General features: G+C 39.9%; 1 protein-coding gene across 2 annotated transcripts in view; it reads right to left on the bottom strand.

Moving 5' to 3' along the window:
- Positions 1-181: 181 nt before the first annotated feature.
- JAKMIP1 (janus kinase and microtubule interacting protein 1) overlaps positions 182-19,203 on the bottom strand; it is a 111,925-nt gene continuing 92,903 nt past the window's right edge. Inside the window, exons 20-23 of one of the 2 annotated variants that reach the window (XM_054172432.1) lie at positions 18,330-18,533; positions 3,806-3,871; positions 1,012-1,087; positions 182-350 (exon numbers count right to left, since the gene is read on the bottom strand). In XM_054172432.1, the coding sequence (XP_054028407.1) occupies positions 1,037-1,087; positions 3,806-3,871; positions 18,330-18,533 (321 nt within the window). In that variant the 3' untranslated portion in view covers positions 182-350; positions 1,012-1,036. The remainder of the gene's footprint in view (positions 351-1,011; positions 1,088-3,805; positions 3,872-18,329; positions 18,534-19,203) is intronic. The other variant, XM_054172431.1, reaches the window with a different exon arrangement.

The following is a 19,203-nucleotide window of genomic DNA, read 5'->3' as shown; positions in this document are numbered from 1 at the left end:
AGATAACAGTTCACATAGCAGCCAGTAATTGCACTTGTATTTTTTTTTCCAGTGTTTGATTGGTGTGTGAGTGTCAGTTTTGGTTAGGTTGGTTATTTTTTTTCTCCAGTTTTTATGATATGCTGGTCCTTATTTGATTATCAAATCATTCCAGCTTGAAGCTGTATCTTTAAAAAAAAAAAAAAAAGTCTTTAATTTTAAATTCAAATATTTTGCAGCTCCAAGTGTTCTGCAAACTGTTTTATGAGGGGGGAAAAAAAAAATTGCACCAATTTAAAGCTGCTCAATAAATATTTTCTGTACTTTTGCATGTGGACTCAGCTGTTCACTCCATAGGTTCTTTTAATAGCCTGTACACAAAACAAACAAACAAACAAAAAGAGAAGAAAACAAATCTGCTGAGCTTTAGATAGATAACACTGATTTAGGCATAAGTGTTGGCATCCGGCCCTAAATGCACAGACATCACCATCTCTTTTGGAAAGTTTTAAATTAGCTTCAAAACAACAAGCACCCAAGTTAAGGCAACCTCCACATTGCCTCTTAAAAGGGAAATTAGGTTATTCTTTCCAAAGTTATTTCATGGCTTCAAGGACCTCGAGGAAGTGGAATGAAGCCCTTGTTTTGCATGGGTGGTGAAGCTCACAGGGCTTTTCAGAAAACAAAACTGAAAACCAGTGTGCATCACCTCTCCAGCACAACAGAAATTAGGATCCTACAGCAGCACCTGAACATTTAGACAAAATGTAGCTGCTCTGCAGAACTGAACAGCCCCCACTGCAGTTAGGAATGCAGAACAATTTCTCATTGCAAACTCAGTGACCTTCTGCATAGGCCTAGGAAGGTAACTGAGGGCATCCAAGTTGGCTTTTATAGCTGATGACTTCTCATGCAAGCAAAACCACTCTAGCTTCCCTCATGGTTTCAGGGTCTTATAAAGACAATTCTCAAAACATGGCAAATCTTGAGGTAAAAAAACAATGAGTACAAAGAAATATAAAGAATACCAACCAGACATCTTGATTCAGTTGTGTCATCAAGGCCACAGAATGAATGCTAGTGAAAAAAACAAAAAAAGGAACAAAAACTATAACATAAGATCAAAAGAAAATGAGGAAAGAAAAGAAAAGGAAAAGAGATGTAAGATATGTAATATGAAATCCAATGACATTACAGCAGTTAGTCTTACATCAATATTAACTGAGTAGATCTGAAAGACAGATAGAGGACACCATTCTTACTCTAAAGAGGAGTGAGAAGGTACAAAATTGGGTATTTGATGGCAGCTTTACAAAGGGCAACATTTGTGGATTATGTCACTTCAGAAATATTAGGCTTGGTTTTGTAACTCAGTTAAGCAAGTACTTATAATTACACACCTCTGAAAGCTTTCCTGAACCAAGGCTTACCAAGCAAAACTAAATACAGCTTAAATGACAGATAATCAGTTGTGAGAGATGCAGGATGTGTTTAAACAGTGATTGTTCCTCATGTACCAGCTCAAACTGAGATTTCACATTATTCCTTTCTGCAGCCTTTAGAAATAGGACAGATTGCTGAGGAAACTATTTGAAGAAGAACACTCTCAGCCTTATGTTCTGATTTGACAGTTTCACATAAAACTTAAATGTGGAATCCATTCCTAAAGGAAAATAAAAAGCCATACTCATGACATGCTGACTGTAGGTGGTGCGTTGCCCTTGGCTACACCCAGCAATGAGGCTCAACTATAAATACTGCTGCTCCTTCAAAAGCATGAGACTTGACTCCAGAAGAAATCACTGTCCTCAATATCAGCAGTATGCAGGTGTCAGTCTGCACCCACTGACATACTACACCCTCAGAACAATGAAGTAGAAGTATATCATTCATTGATTCTCTGACAACATAATCTTCCTTCAGGCAGTCAAATTCAGACTGGGATTTATTCTCAAAGAAGTTCAAATGTAATACAGACAGAAGCAAGCCCTCCATCCATCCAGGAGCTAAAGGTTAATAGAAAATTATGAAGCCTTTTTGAGGTCTCCTGCTAATGCAACATTAAGGTAAAGCGAATGTTAATCATTTTAACTCATTATCAGCTTTCTGCTAAGCTTGTGATTAAGCTGTTTCTTTTCCAGTACTTTTCCCCATCCATTCAGCTGATGCACCAGCACAGATAATGCCAACTTCCATTTCCAAAATTGGCAGGCTGTCTAATCCAATGCCTGCTCTGTAAAACTGCAGTGGCGATGCATTGAAGGCTTACATTTTGGGAACAGCAACATTCAGACATTTGAATGTTTTACGTTCAATGTAATGTTTTACATGGTGGATACACACCAGTATTTGCAATCACTAACATACAGAGGTATCACTTAGTCCTCCGGGTTTCCCTGTTTTGAGGAGGTAATTGTGACATCCTAGACATCACTTGCTGTTAGGCAGGAACAGCTTCAGATGATAAGTGGTCTGCAGCAGAAGAGGGCAAAGGCAGGCAAAGAGCCCTTTAAAGGGTGGATACTGCCTGTGTTTCTCTGGCAGTGGAAACAAGGACCACTCACTGCCTTCCTGATGGATGCAGACAGACTAGCCCCAGGAAGAGAGTAGTGGGGTCATGTAAAGTGAAAATTAATGACCCCAGCTTCTCAACAACTCTTTCACAAACCCAGCTGGGTATCACAGTTCAAAAACTGCAGGATGAGGTAGTAGAGAGGGGAGACATCTACACTGGGAGCAGAAGGGGCCAAGAAAGCTGCTGAGGGAACTGGAGTAGCTACTAGAAATGCAATAGTCCATAGGGTAGCACAGAAAAGACTGCCATAACCTAAGAGAGGAACAGTCAGATTAATGAAGGGTGAGGAAGAAACCTTACAACATCCAAAGAGCTGTTCTGCAAAGATTCTCTCAGTTCTGTAAGCCCTGTTGACCTCTTTCAGCTCACATTTGTAGCCCTTCCTTTTGTTTTATTTTTTTTTTTACCTCAACCCTATTCTAATCCCCAAAGAAAAAAAAGCAATGACTGGAAACTCCACTACTCCATTCAGCCCAGCAGCAGATTTATGTAAAATTAGGTACTCATACACACTGGAGAAAATGAACCTGAGAAGCTGTGACTCATTGTGGTATCTAGGCCCTGGTTTAGTATGAGTAACAGAACTAAACCACTTTGCTAGGGCTTAGAGAAAGCCCGGTTGTCAGCCCATGCTCTGTGGGACAGCTTAAACTCCACAGACCTGGGGAAACAAGCCCATAGTTCAGGAACCTCATGCCATCTTCTGTTTGGGATCACAGTGACCCAAATACATTTGCTATCTTAAGCCTCCATCAGTTCTTCTCCAAAGAGAAGAAACTCTGGATTGAGGCTATTCACTTGGCTCTTGTTTCTATCTTAAAGCAAGATACATTTTTTTGTTTGTGGTTTTCATCACACACAGCTCACAAACATCTTTTATCCATTTTCAGCACTTGCAAGTTTTGCAGATCAGTGTTATCCAAAGAGCAGGGCTGAGCTAACCCATTCTGTTAAACAGAGATAAATCTTCACATTGTTTCCTGATCCAAACCACAACAAATCCTCCTTCTAGTCTAATATCTACCCAGACGCTGTGACTCCTTTTTGGACAGCCAATAATTTTGAGCAGATTAGTGACAAAACTTCCTTTCATGCAGCAATGACTTTGACTCCAATTTTACCTTGATTTCAAATAAATTTTTGCAATATTAGGTTGAGCACTATTAGTGTCCATGCAACAGAGAAAAATAAATTGCTATGAAAAAAACCCCCAAAAACATTTCTATTAGCATCACCCAGGCACTTATTTACCTTTTCCTCAATTTCTTTCAATTGCCTCTTCTGAAGTTCTATCTTATCTTCTAGTTCTCTAATTCTCTGGAACAGAAAAAGCAAAACAGTATTATTATGCCTAATTTGAAAAGCATATGAGCTAAAAATATAAGGAATAGACTTAAAAAATGGAAAAGCAAACGTCCATTATTGATATTATATCTCTTTACAGCTATGTTAGGCACATCCATGGCAGGATTTGCTCCAGGTTTCCATGAAACCATGCCATTGCACATCCAGAACATCATGGTTACTGCCAGGAAGCCTTCTCACCACCACTTATTAATCGGAGTTATAATATATATACACAGACAATTCTGAACAGAACCATGATTCTTAGTACAATTCTTGGTAGAACTTCTTCCTCCGCAAATGCCAGTTTTTCCACTTCAAAAAAAGTCAGCAGATTATACTACTACATTTCATTTTAATTCTATTTTCTTTTCATATAAAACTTAACTCCCATAGTCATGCCAGATCAGCGAAACAAAGCACAGAGGATTTCAGTTCATCCCCAAGACACCAAGATTCAGCTCCATCCTATTACCAGAGCCACTTCCCACCAGAGTCAGAGCTCATTCAGTGCAGCTCACCCTATTTTAAAGAATTTTCTTTTCAGTTCCACAAAAAGTGTTCAAAAATATGACTCTTGCTGGGTCCACACATTCTAGTTCTTTTCTGTCCCCTTGTTTCCCTTCTATAAGTTATGCTTTTATTTTATGTATTTATTTTCTGGGCTTCTAAATCAAGAGGATGCATCATATGATACTTGTAGTATGTGGCACTTGTTACAAATAAGGTAGGTTCATAAACAGCTTTTCTTACCTGAAATGTCCTACTAACAGCCACTGGAAATCAAAGAGAAAACTTCTTTGGGGAGTAACTGTGTGACCTCTGCCTGGCCTGCTATTAGCAGAGCCAGAACTGAAAGAGAAATTGTAACCTACTCTGATTTCTATGCAGTAATATTGTAGCAGCTGCTGCACCACTCCCAAATTATTGTATTACTCTCAAATTGATTTGAACAAGAATACCTCTTTCAAAACAACAGCCAGTCATCACTTACAGACCTCTGCAATCAACCAATGGTGAGAGTTGATTACCTGCATTCAATTCAAAGATCTCAAACAGTGGGAAATGCTTCACACTCTTGGCAGCCTAGGACAGCTGCAGCTGATCCAGTAACCACCTTGGTTTTGAGAACCACAGAGTTGGGCTTGGAAACTGCAAATCCAACCCAGAGCCATCCCCAAAGATGAGCCACATCCAACCTTCACCTAAGGCATACTGCTCTCCACACAAATACTGCAGAGAGATCACCAGCAATAGCTTTGTTATTGTTGCTGCTGCTTTAAAATACAAGATTTTGCTTAAGGGATTGCTTTGAATATTGTGCAGTCAGATTAAGTCAATCAAAACCTGCACTCCATCATGCTGCACTGCTCAGAGATTTTACCAGATAATAAAAAAAGCACAACTCAGGTTACCCTCCTGACACAAGTGCACGTAGCTTTGCTGACAGTAACAAATGCCCCAAGCACAGTTGTATTAATTCCACTTTTTCTCTATTACATTTGAATTGATTTATACTTCTTCTACTCCCTGCCCAAGGCAAGTCTCTGTCAAGTAATAATCTTCATATACTGTATGTAACAGGAATATAACAAGAAGTGTGAAAAGCCATGGGAAGAGCAGCAGGCAAATGCAATCACCTCTGAGACTTCTGCTCTGCCAGGTTACACTCCTGTTTCTCTCCCACTCATTTCATTTAAGCTGATTCCTACTTAATCACATCGCAGATCTGAGTGACACACCTCAGTGGCGGTCCTGCTATGCTCTGTGATAAAATTTGACCATGGTGAGATAAGTGGAGAGAAGTAATATCTTTAAATACCATTTTCACCTTCAAGATTTATCATGTGAGCTATTTTTCCTCATCTCAGCTCAGAATTTCCTTCTCCAGAAAAAAAAAAGGGGGAAATAAAATATCCCCAAACATCTGGTGGATTTCTCACCTCAGGCTGTACAGCAAGGATTCTTTTATATAAGAACATGTTAATTAGGACAAGATAGCACTCTTTCCAGTTTGGGGAATTCTGTTAATTAAGTAAAATTTGAGATATTATTATTCCCTCATGAATTTTTAATCTTTTCAAAAGATTACAGCTATTCAGCTATTCTCTGCAGCTATTCAGCAATGGCTGGGGCTTCAGTTTTCCAATTCCCACCCATAACCCATTATAACCATTAAGCTTTGTGAGACAAAAGACAGAGAGTAGTTTTTAAAGTGAAGAAATTCACATTCCCCTAAAAATCTGCTTATCTACAGAGACAACCTAGCAAAGAGAATATGCATGGGGCACTTGGTGCCATGGTTTAGTCACGAGGTCTGTGGTGACGGGTTGGACTTGATGATCTTTGAGGTCTCTTCCAGCCTTGGTGGTTCTGTGATTCTGTGAATTTCTTAGCAGTGAAAAAAAAATCTATAAAACAACTCAGAACTAGATTTCTGTCATGAAGGCAGATATACACAGGGTGGTTATACCAATAAGGCAGATAGTTACATGTGTATGTAGAATCATAGAATGCAGTGGGTAGGAAGGGACCTCTAGAGGTCATCTAGTCCCTAACTAGGTCAGGTTGCTCTACATACGCAAACATGGGCATAGGTGAACCAGTTCCAGACTTGCCACCTAAGGATAATATGTTGAAAGCAAGTGGCTAGTGTATCAAAAGCTGGCATTCCCCTCATACAAGTGGAAATTACAATGACAAAAGACACTGCGAATGAGCAACCAACTTCTTTACTACTGAAATTAAGAGTTCAGACCTAAACAGCTCAGAATTTGTTCTAAACCGTAAGTGTAGGATAGAATTTTTCACCAGGTATCAAAGCTTAACTTTGTTTACTTCTAGCTGTTTACTTGCTCTGCCCTGGAGTACTGTAGGGAGGATTATCTAGGAGGATGAAGTAGAAGTAGCTATTCCCATCAATAACCTCATTGAAGAGGGTCAGCACTAGAAGAAAACCAGCCTAGCTCAGCTATTTATATACCCTGAAAAAATAAACAAACCCTTGATTTATTTCCTTTTAGCTGCAGAAGTGGCTTTATATATATACATACATACACATATATGTGTGTATATATGTATACATACAATGCAACATATTGACAGAAAAAAATCTGCATACTGTATTTAACTCATGAAACTAATTTCCTCCATGTACCTGTCTGCACTTAACAGCATTAACTTGATCATACAAAGGTACCACTTTCCAAAATACGACTTTAAACAAATACATGAAGCTCCTAGCTTCAACAACAGCAACCAAAGGTATCTTCCAGAAGTAGCAAGAAGCGTTCCTCAAAGGTTATATTAATCTACTGAAAAGGAAATTACACCAAAATTGCACATACTAATTAAGACCAAGGGCAGACTGCTGCAGATTCAGTGCAAGCATTTACATATTTATCTACTGTTCCTTTGCATTTGCAAGAATTAGCAATCAAAAAGCTGTGGAATCACTCTCAGGTTTTCCATACTTGATTAGATGCTTTCAGTGAATCCTGATTTGTTTGTGTTTGCAAACACACAACTGTGACAACAATAAAACAGCTGTGTGTGGTTTGTTATCACAGAAGTCTACCTGCTTTCATAGTTCAGGGTGTAAATGATGATCAGTAAGTTGAGCTTTTCCTACTATATCATACAGAGTTACGACAGCTGTGGTGCAAAAAATGGATTCAGCTCTATTCTTGGTGTGGCTTGCATGAACCTAGCAAAGTGAATCCAGTGTATTGTTGGTTGCACAGGAAACTGCAAGGAATCATAGGATCAAAGTACCATTGAGATTTGAAGATTATCAAATCCAACCATCAACCCAACACTATCATGCTCCACTAAACCATGTCTTCAATGCCATGTCTACAGGTGTTTTGAGCACCTCCAGAGGTAGTGACTCCACTGCCTACCAGGTCAGCCCATTCCAATGCCTCACCACTCTTTCAGTAAAGAGACTTTTCCTAATACCTAATCTAAACCTCCCCTGGTACAACTCGAGGCCATTTCCACTCGTTTAATTGCTAGCAACAAAATCTACTATATCCTGCTCTCAAAACACTGAGAAGTCTCAATTGAGATGAAAGGCACAAGCTGTTCTTTTGTTTATTTTCTCTTTTAGAAAGGGAGGGATAGAAGATATGGATGCACAACCTAAAACCAGCCCAGTGTTTATGTTTTCTTTAAACCCCTTAGCATTGGTCCCAGTCAGAGCAAGGATTAGGGACAAAGTGGAGCAGTGTTCCACTGAGTTCTAGCAGTTCCTGTGGTTAATAGCTGCCCCTCAGTCACATGAGTGCACCTTTTTGGGACTGGCAGGATTCAGGAGAATAAGGGTGTTGTCAAATCATAGGGCTGTACAAAGGAATTACTGTGGGCAAACAAAGGGCCACAGTCAAGCAAAAATAGCACAGTGAGAATGCAACCATGAAAGGGAATGGTGTAAACATCAGGGATATGGATTCTTAATACTGACTATCTTGCCTGCACTCAGAACCAACCTGCCAAAATAATGAATTCTAATTTGCCATTGATTTTGTTATGACAGCAAATAAACCCTTCACAAATCTAGATGATGGATGGGTAGATCTGTGAATACTGCCTGTTGCTAACTACCTTTGCCTATGTGGAACTCTCCTGGGTTTTGGAAGGAGGGATGGATGAGCCTCCATTTTGATATGGCAGGCACCCACTTGATAAATCATCTTTCTGTTTAGCAATGAAGTTTGCTGCCACTTCTGAGTAAGTGCTTGCAAGCAGCCAGCAAGCAGCAGGGGCTGAGAGGGCCATACTGCTGTACTGAGACAACAGCAGATGGCTCTGCCGGCCCAGAGACAGCAGCTTCAGCTCCATCAGGAGTGAGGCTCAGCTGGGAAACCCGTTTGTATTTCCAGAAGGTTACAGAACAAAGATGCTAAAGATGTACAACGTATGCCTTACCTTTTACATAGCTGCCACTTGAACAGACTTTTAAGCTTATTATGAATTACACATATATAATAGATAATTACTATTAATATTTTTATATATTATAAATAACTACCTTCAAGAAATAGTAGCTACATATATATATTATAGATACAAAGTCAGGTGGCACAGCTATAAAACCCTGATGGGCAGCCTAGAAATGCTAGCAATTAAGTAAGAGAGAGAATATCCAGAATGTTCAGGCAGCAAAAGTATGCATTTCTGTGGAAACAGTGTAAAGACAGGCATATGACTGAGAGTCTGCTAAAGCATTCCTAACACATCCAAAGAGACATTAATTTACTGACTATAGATATTAATTTACTGAACAGATCCATGTAAGAGTTAACAATCAGTTATTTCCAGCTCTATGCATTCTATTCACTGACTGCAGTGAACACATACCATCCTTCCAGCTTGCAGAGCTCCCAAACACAAAGAGATGTCAAATTGCCCCAAAGCAGGAAATTAAATATTTTTCTCATCAGATGATTTCTAATGTGCAGAATATTCCTCCTAAATGCTCATAACCCTCATTTCCTTTCACCTCACAGTGGGAAGGGCATCTTTCTGAGAAACAGGATGCATTTCTTGAAGTGCAATTACCCACTTAAGCAATTAGTCTGGCAAACATGGATGGCAAGTACCTTTAGCATGCATCTTCCAGTACTGGCAGTAAAATTAAGCCTTTCCTTTCTATGGTAACAAAGGGCTGAAACACCAAGATGAGACTACATATTATCATTGCCAGAATTTATGACCTTTCTCCAGAGAGGGAGTCTCCAAGTCTGCATAAAGCTTTTCTCTGAGTATTCCACCCGGGCTGGCCTATGCAGGACCAATTCATTTGTCTCTGCACCTGCATCTCAAGTGGAGAATTTCCCTAGAGATAACAGCTGTTTTCCAAATACATCCAAACTCAGTAAAAAGCTAGATAAGCCTAGATGCAGGCTCATTATTGTCCTGAATCCCTTGTGCAAAGGTGCAAAGAAAGGAATGACACACTTTTAAAAGCGGAACTGAAGGCGATGGGCTCTTTGCAGACTGTTTGGTCCAGACTTCAGGTCCAATGGAATTATGCTAATGCATCTCCAGTGGAAAACTATCTAGGTACTGATTTTAAAAAAAATAAATAAAAAAGGAAATTTCTGTAGTTTTTTTTTTAGCATGGTCTGGCTTCTGTGGCTGCATTGGAATGTGCTGCCCAGGGAGGTGGTGGAGTCACCATCACTGGAGGTGTTCAAGAGGGGATAGGACGTGGCACTTGGTGCCGTGGTTTAGTAGTCATGAGGTGTTGGGTGACAGGTTGGACTTGGTGATCTTTGAGGTCTTTCCCAACCTTGTTGACTCTATGATTCTACATTGCTACCTCAGTGCTACAGGCCACATCCCTGGGACACCTGAAGAATCAAAGCCTAGGTGAAATTCGAGCAGCATGATGGTGGTGGGTGGGTGCCTGGAAATCCCCTGCTTTCACTAAAGAGAAATTCCAGGAACACAGGCTCTTAAAACTCATCTTGCATTTTGGAGCAAAGAAGTACAAATACTGAAGCTGACAGTGGCAACAATAATATTGCACTTGGTTACTTAGTACCATTGAATGGTATTGCCAAAATGAAAATGTTCTCTTAAGAAGAAAAAAAAAAGTTAATTGCATTCCCACCCAGTACACATGAGGTATGTGTGCCCAACCTGTGGTACAATTGCAATCCATCTACATTAAGTGCTGTTTCCATTAATATAGTGCCTGTTGTAAAGGAGCACTGAAATAAAGGAAAATCTTCCACTGAGCTCAGTGAGCCCTGGATTGCCATCTCAGAGCTATCGTTCTTCTTCTGGAGGCAATAAATCAGCCCAGTAATGATTTGTCATCATTTGGAGAGTTTGGCATGGGAAGAAGCTCAGCATTAAAAGAAGGAAAATGGACCTGAGATAGAAGGAAGTGCCCCAAGACAGCAGGTCCAAGCTTCCCACAGCAGCCAACAAAAATGTGCATAAGTTGTCACCCATTTCAGCTGTTCTTTCACCATACCTCAAATTCTGATGGGAAATGGTCCATGTCTCTCTGCAATTACACAGTCCCTTACACAGATTCATGGGGTTTGACCTGATCTCCCAGCTACCTTTTCAGTAGCAAAGACAGATTCTCAGAATTTTGGTGTTTCCTGCTTATTGGATAGTGAGGTGGACTAGATGAAGTGAACTTCTTCCTCCAGGTCTATTGTCAACTAATTCATAGCATACAATAGCCACTTATTCACAGCCCTCAGGCAACATCTTGGATGGCTTCAAATCCTCAAGGGGCTTTGCCAAGTGGGGAAAATGCTACCAGGAAGGGAAATTCAGTGACAAATTTCATCTGCCAGAAAATGATGACCACAACATCCTTTACCTAAGTGTCAAGTTGCAGAGTTGATATTCTTGTTTCCTAGATAAGTGTGCAAGAGCCCATCCAAACAAACATATTTTACTGACAACAGCACCAAGATGATCAGTTCAGGTCACTACAAAATACACACCTTGCTGAGCTACTATAGCTATGAAAGCAAAAGAATGTAATGATCAAAGGGTTTAGAAATGACCTTAACAGTTCCTGTGACACACTCTTATTGGATTTAGCTTCATCAGCAAATCCAAGACAACAATTTGATAATTTTAGCACAAAGCAGACAAAGAAGGATTTGCTAAGCTGCTTAGAGCCCTGTCTCTGAAATGTTGGAAAGGTTCAGCTAGAGATATGTTCATGAGATAGGCTCCATGGATGGGCTACATCAGACACAAAACTATGTTTTGAATCTTTGAATCCAGCTTGTGATCAAGAATTCATCTCATTTGGCAGCATAATTTACCATGGGAAATACTTTATCATTCTGACAAAAGGAAGACTTGATTTGGTTTCATTCTATCATTGTTTTAAGCAGCTCCTCAACACTATTAAGATACAGGTATGTAAGATCTTTAGTAATGTAAGCACCATAACTGTGTTACATGTATAAATTTAAACAAAGATGAATAATTGATTTGCCTTTAGCTGTTATTAAAATCATGAAGGTGATGGATAAAATTCCTTCATGGGGAAAAAAAAATGATTCTTTAAAAATACTCTTCCAAATCTAATGCATTTTAACAGCTGTTTAAAAGCCTCCTTTGTGTTTACAATACAATTTGCATAGGTAATTGTCACATGTATTTACTCAAGCTGTTGGTTCTCCTCCCAAAAGGGCTATGGGCTCCCTTTGGTCTCATATTCCTAGAATGTGATTTTGCATAATGGTCATAAGGAAGGAAGCAAGCACACTGTAACATCAATAGCATAAGCTATTTTTGTGCCTTAAGATAAAATTCAGCCAGCTGAACGTGATAGCAATAGATTGAAAAAAAATTTGATATACTCTACCTCTCTGATTCTCACCAAGGTCTTTTTTAATATAGCAAGCAAAAAAATGCACTCCTTTCTGTGTTCTGCAGTCTCAACCATGACAATCCATTTAATAGTTACTGAAGTAGGAGAATTGCTCTTGTTAATCTTTATTATTTCTGGTTTCTTGATTTGCCTTCCCGAGGACAATGAACTTTTTATCAGTTGCACTGATGCAGTTTCAGTTGCATTGAAAGCTAATATGTGTTCAGTCACTTTGGTCTTATTAGTAAAGCAGGGAATTTGGTAAATGCAGTTAGCTTAAAATGATTTGTTGCTTAAAATGATTTGTTGTGAGCTAATACTGAGTGACTATATACACATGAAGATATGGCTTAACATTTATGAGTAAACTTGCTTATTACTTTTTGTGTTCAAGCCTAAGAGTCTTTCCATTTATGCTATAGTAAAACAAACATCATATGTTGATGTCTAACAGAAAAATAACAGTTCTGTTGCTTTTCTTTAGCAAAACCCCAACAATTATAGCCACATTAGCCTTATATCTACACAGAATGATTATTCTCAGTTCATGCCCCTTCATAGCCTAGACTCACATGGAAAAAAATTTGAAAGTCATTTAAAAACAAAAAGCATAATGTAATATTTATTTAGATTATTTTATATTCTGATATTTTACCTGCAAAATTTTATGTAATGATAATGATACTTGCATGAATTGTGCATATAAAAATGCATTGAATCTTCACTTCTATACCAAGCTTCACAACACTTTGCTTCTGAGACTTGCCTTTCCTCAGATCCTGCTGGCCTACCCTAAGAAACACAGGGCATTCAGGATTTCAGAGAGGATTTCAGCATTCAAACTTCAGCTGAGAGTTTTCCCAATTCTAATATTATTTAGAGGCATGCAGTTGCTCTTAACTTCAGTGCAACCTCAGCCACACCCTATCTGGGACAAAGAAAGCAGAGCGTTAAGGTATATTTTGTGGGTATTACACCAGTCTTGCTGTCATCACTTGCTCAGGCAAGCAGCCTCACTAAAGCAGTTAGCAGAGCAGCCATGGTTTCATCTAACACAGAAAATGTACACAAGGAGCCACTGCAGGATAAACAGAGAGAAATGACCCAAGCTAACTCTCCTCTGCCACCCATGTCACCTGTGGGAAATCACAGAAGATTATTTGTGATACTGCCTTTGCAGCAGCAATGATGATTTGAAAGACTCAACATTCACTCCTGCATGGCAAATCAATACCACAGCACAGCTGTGATTAACCTAGTCATGCTGTGCTTGATGAATATAGGTGACAGGCAGCTATGATATTACAGGCTTCTAAGAGCAAGTCATGAGTATAAAAAAATACAGTATCAACAGTAACCTATTATATGTTGAACAGCAAAGCACAGAACATTTCTCAACTGCAAGCATCAGTAATGGAAAAAAAATAATAACTGATTGTCCCATATATTCATGTTCATGCATAGTTGTATGCAAATCGCTGGGAATGACCTTTGCTAACACCTTAACAATCCAGATTTAAAATAAAGCAGATTGTCCCTATGTAGGTTTGGAAGTAAAATGATCTGAGACTTTCCCCTGTTACACAATGCTAAGTATATTTAGTAGTAATACCTGTGTGACAAAGCTGTGAACTTTGGACCAAGCCAGCTTCTCTGGCACAAGGCAACATGTCAGAGGAGGTGATATCTTTAATTTGTCCTCTCTGACAGAAGGCAATGTGCCAAAGGGGACAAATTTGCCTGCTGTGCCTGCCAATGAGGTACACTGAGCGTAGCATCCTTCCCTCTCCCTCCCCATTCCCCCAGGAGCCTTTCTAGTCAAACATTAAATCTTAGTAATTCTCCTTGGGTGAAAAACAGGTGATCTATCAACCGTAACAGATGACATAGTAACGAGGACCAGAACAACTGCTGGATTTATCCAAGCTTTACCTGAACATCTCTACTATATCAAGTGGCAAATCTCAGGTTCCTACTTCACATTGGCAATTATAGTATTAAAAAAAAAAAATAATGGGGGGGATTTCTTAAAGTTTTAGGAGAAGAAAACCCCAAACTCACAGCAACAAAAAACCAAACCCCAAATATGTATTCCAAGGGACCAAGTTAATTTGACCTTATTGTGACATCCAAGGGACCAAGTTAATATGATCTTATCCAAAACTATGAATGTGTAAACAAACTGTCCAGTGTGGAAAAAAAAATGCCCCACCTATGAGAGAGCAGGGAGAACTCATGGAGGAATGGCTTGCTTTGAACTTTAAGCAGTAATAACTTGGCTCTTAAGGTCAGGAAAAAATAGGAACGAAGAGGCTTAGTCAAGGAAATTAGTTTTGTGTTTCCTCAGTATTCAAACTTTGACATTTCAAGATTAAAAAAAAAGAGAAGATAGATATCACTGCATCTGACTTTCACTTGATTTCCATGAAAAAGAGTGTCTGAAGCATCATATTTACTCTGTGGCAGTGACACATAGAGCTCAGTTTTGCATTATACCTGCTTTCTCCTAAAAGATTGCCCACCTTGGACTAGCAAAAACTACACATAAAGTGATAATTTCTACCATATTACTATTAAATAATCCAACCTGGTCACAGGAGTAAATGATGCAGTTTAAAGAAAACAGAGTTAAAATAGTTGCAGCTATTTTCCAGCCACTTAGAATCAGAATTTGATGATTTCAACATGCCATAAATGTATTATACTCAGATCTAGAACTGAAGTAATGGTTTGTTTTACTCTGCAAAAAAACCCCACTGAGCTCCCAAGTTCTAACTCAAGGTAAACATGAGATTAGTACAGTACTACAACCCAACTCAGGGAAAAAGTTTCGTACTTTGTGATGACACAATGGACCAAGACACCTTTTCAATTCCTTGTTTCTTGCATTTTTATACAAAGATAAGACTGTTCTGGGAAATTATTGGATCACATTAATAAAATCTGTCCCTCATATCCTTTCTGATTGGCAGCAAACACTTTTGGACCTGGGTGTGTGTCAATCTGCTGCTCTTCACGGATTTTCTTGCTTCTCTTCATATTTAAAATAACTTAAAATGGAATCAGAATAAACTCCATTCCTATTAAAATTTTTGTCCATGTTTGAATACTGCCAAAGGTGCAATCTGAAGTTATCCTGATGTCATGTCTGGTTCTGATGACTTTCCATAGTTTCTTACTCCAGAAGCAGCTACAGAAACATATTTCAAGTTAGATGCCTTTTGGTTTATGTAAAGCATAATTTGACCTTTAAATATTTATTAATTTCAGCAGATAACAGAGTCACAATCTATTTGTAAGGTGATGTAACTACGATGCTGTGTGGCTGTTTTGTACTGGGTGGCTTGGGGTTTTTAGTTTGCTTAAGAATTTGATACCACTGCTTCAGAAATACATTGTACCACCACTCCTTTTGAAATGGTTTGTTTTCTCCTCAGAGCTGGTTTATTTAGCTACACCAACACATTCCTCTCTCTTTCTAGAAATGTATGTTATACATACACATAAAAAATATCCTTCTTAACACAACCTGCTAGTAATGATCTTCTTATTATCCAAAAATGCACAAAGGTCATGCCACTGTACTGACTAGGGCACAAATGTTACTTCTAAATGAAATCCTACTAAAAATAAACCAGACATTGGTTTACAAAAATCCTTATAATAACAGTGCAGCACAACGAGACATTTTTGATGGCAATATATGCAGGAACAGCAGTTGAACTGAACATATCCTATGGCTAGAAGCAAATATCACAAGCTGCTCATGACAGATTTTTAATTAACATATTATGCTTCCTCCAAATAGAGAGGATGGTGTAAATCAAAGCACCTTCTCTGACTTAAAGGGCGTTGCCAATATGCTTCAGCTGAGGAGCTGTACCCCAGATCTGCATGTTGCACTCTGGGTTTAACTGAAGCATTGCATGCCTTAGCAAGCAGATCTAATCAGAGACTGTCTCATTTGGCTCCATTGAGCTCTAGTTTCCTTAACACACAGTGGCTATACACGAATGGTTCCATTTTTATATGATGAGCAATAATAATCTGGGGCTATACAGATGAAGAGACCTACCAGTGTGAAAAAAGGCCTAACATCCTGAAAGATATTTATTTAACTGGAACAAAGTCAATACCCAGTGGCTAAGAACACAAGCTTTATATCTGGACAAAGAAGCACAAATAGAGCAGCACAGACTCACATCTGGACAACAGTTCACCCACTCTCCTGTGCACATCCCTGTTCTTTTCACACCCCACATTCTCAAGGAGGAACTTTTGCAGGCTCTGTAAAACCAACACCTCACAAGCTAAATCCCCAAATCCCTGCAGGAAGCAGTTCACCTGTGATAAACCTTAAAGACCTATCTGCAGTGTTCATCACATTCACTTCTAATTCTGCACCCTGCAATATGTTCAAGGACCATTTATACGCAGAGGGAGAGAACTCAACTTCTCCTTCTCCCTGCTCTCTGACACAGAAACTGACTCTGAGAAGGTTGCAGCCAGCCTGCCAGGATAAGGGTTTTCTTTCTAAGGCCTTCTATCAGGCAGATCAGAAGGTAATGGAAGCAAAGAAAAAGCCCTTCTGAAAGTGATCAACATTCCAGAATATCAGAGAATTTTGAGTCTTTAAGACATGTTTTTCCCTTTCAGTTTGGAAACTAATCACAACAAGGACAGTGTATTAATATCTTGCAGGTCCATCATGTTGTTGTATCTCTCTCCATAATCTACACTCCAAAGTAAAAAGGATGGTCCCTAATGTAAAGGTGCTGCAGACTGTACAGGTATGGCCAGGTTTAGGCTGCAGTTCTGCCAGAATGAAATGTCCTGGGTGCTTGCTAACACCACAATGTTTGCAAAAGAAAAGTGAGCTTCATTTAACGCAGCACCTGCAGGTACTCTCTCTGACCTTTCTAGTGCCTGCTAAGAGCAAGAGTTGTTCCTCATCTCTTGACCTCAATGTTACTTGTTCCAAATCAAGGGAACACAGTGAAGGAGCAAAAGAAAGGAGAATTAGAGGATATCAGAGCTCAGCTCTAGCACTGGCACCGTAAGCATTTCTCAACACTGCAGGATGACAAGAGATGAAGATAACAGTACATTTGTGTTCTATATTCACCTACAAAGCCAACCTGAACAGAGAAAGGCTTGAACTAATCTAACTGCAGATCCTACCCCAGAACCAGCAACTTCCTGAACACATCTGCATAGCAGAGTTGGGCATTTAAAGCACGTGGATTCCAGGTTTGCACAGCAACTGGTGAAAGCAACCGGAGGGAAGTCCTCCAGGTTGAAGACATCTGGCTGCATATTCCAGAGGTTACTATAAAGAGGAATCAAAATCCTCAGGAGGAATTATTCCTGCTGGAATAATTAGCGCTCCAAGACATGTAGGTATTTTCTTTCAGTGAACATTTTGCACAGATAAATCCTGCCAAATAATTCTTCAGTAAATAAATACCACCCTTGCCTGGAACTTGCCTGAACTCGAGTTGACAGTGCATGTCCTTAAGGAAGGGGGTTAGACAGACAAGGCTTTGCTAATCTAACTTAAAGGCATAAAGACCTGCAAATGGGCTGTGAAAAGACTCCCTATGACTTCCTTTTCAAAAATAAGAATAAAAAAAATACGTAAATATTTCACCAGTGGCTAAAATAAACAAAGGTGGGGAAAAAGATTTAAAAATTAATTCCTATATGTATAGCTTTTGCCTTTCCCCTTAGATACGAGTGTTATACCTTTACAACCTTCCCTTCTGGCTTTTTCTAATTGAAACTTGCAACAGGCTCCCCGTGGAGTCAGTCAGTGGAAGACTGTGCGGCTGTACACATACGAAACAGATGTGCAACAGGACCCTGAAGTGAGACAGTGACTGGTATTGTGTGTGTACCATGCCCAGCACAACCAGGTCCTAACACCACTCGTCTCCTTGACACGGGAGCAATACAGAGACTGGACTGAGTGTCACTGCACAAGGTGAGGGGGAAGCGATGCTGTTGTATGGGCAGTGGCGGCAACCACAGAGGTAACACCAACGCGGGGGGAGGAGAGAGAACCAGGTTTACCTGCTGTGCCTGCTGCAGCAGCTCCATTCGTTCGTGCAAGATCTGGCTGTCAAACTCCCGGCTCTGCCTCAGGATCTGCCGCCGCACCTTCTCCACTGCAGCTCGCAAATCCTCCCTCTGCGCTTCGGTCAGCGACTCGCTTGCCCGCCGTCCTGGATCCTGCTGCAGGGCATTATACAGCGTGGCTTCCAGCTCCTGGATTTTCTAATGCAACCCAAATCACATACAGACAGGCTGCTGTTTGAATTCAGCAGGCAAACGACCCAACAACAGCTAGAGGAGAAGGCTAGCAAGCGAAGCAGGAGGCGGGAGGGAAGGACGGACACAGACAGGTAGACAGAAAGCAGCAGTCGTGAGCAGTGAGGAGCATTCCACACAGAGTGCACGTAGCCTCCTGGCACTGAGTTAGACCCAGGCAATGCTTCCCATTCTAGTAAATGCTCGATTTCTTCTGGTGAAGAAAGATTCAGATGATAGGTCTGTGGTCAGTATATAACAAACCCCCAACATCTGATGCTGAACATAACAAAATTAAAGCAAACCATCAGATTCTCTTCAGCTGAATAGTTAAGACACTCTATAAACCAAAAACCTCACAGGGAGTACTGCAAACAACAGAAACTTCACTGTCTCTTTCTCTCTGGCCCTGCTGTCCTGCCAGCCATGCTCAAAGTCTATGCCACTGTCTGAGTTCCAAGTCGCTACAAGCTATATAGAGAGGAACATTTGTACCCTGGCATACACAAATTCCTCATCAGTCTCTTGCCATTTGCCAGATTCCTAAGTAGATTCTGATGCACTGACCAAAACTCAGAACTTTGCAAAGCAGAGAGCACAGGAGAACCTCACAGTCACACTTAGAGCTGTATTCCAA

This window comes from Dryobates pubescens, chromosome 23 (assembly GCF_014839835.1).
Source record: "Dryobates pubescens isolate bDryPub1 chromosome 23, bDryPub1.pri, whole genome shotgun sequence".
Classification (NCBI taxonomy): domain Eukaryota; kingdom Metazoa; phylum Chordata; class Aves; order Piciformes; family Picidae; genus Dryobates; species Dryobates pubescens.
Note: the sequence above shows the minus strand (reverse complement) of the source record. Positions and strands in the feature narration are given on the sequence as shown.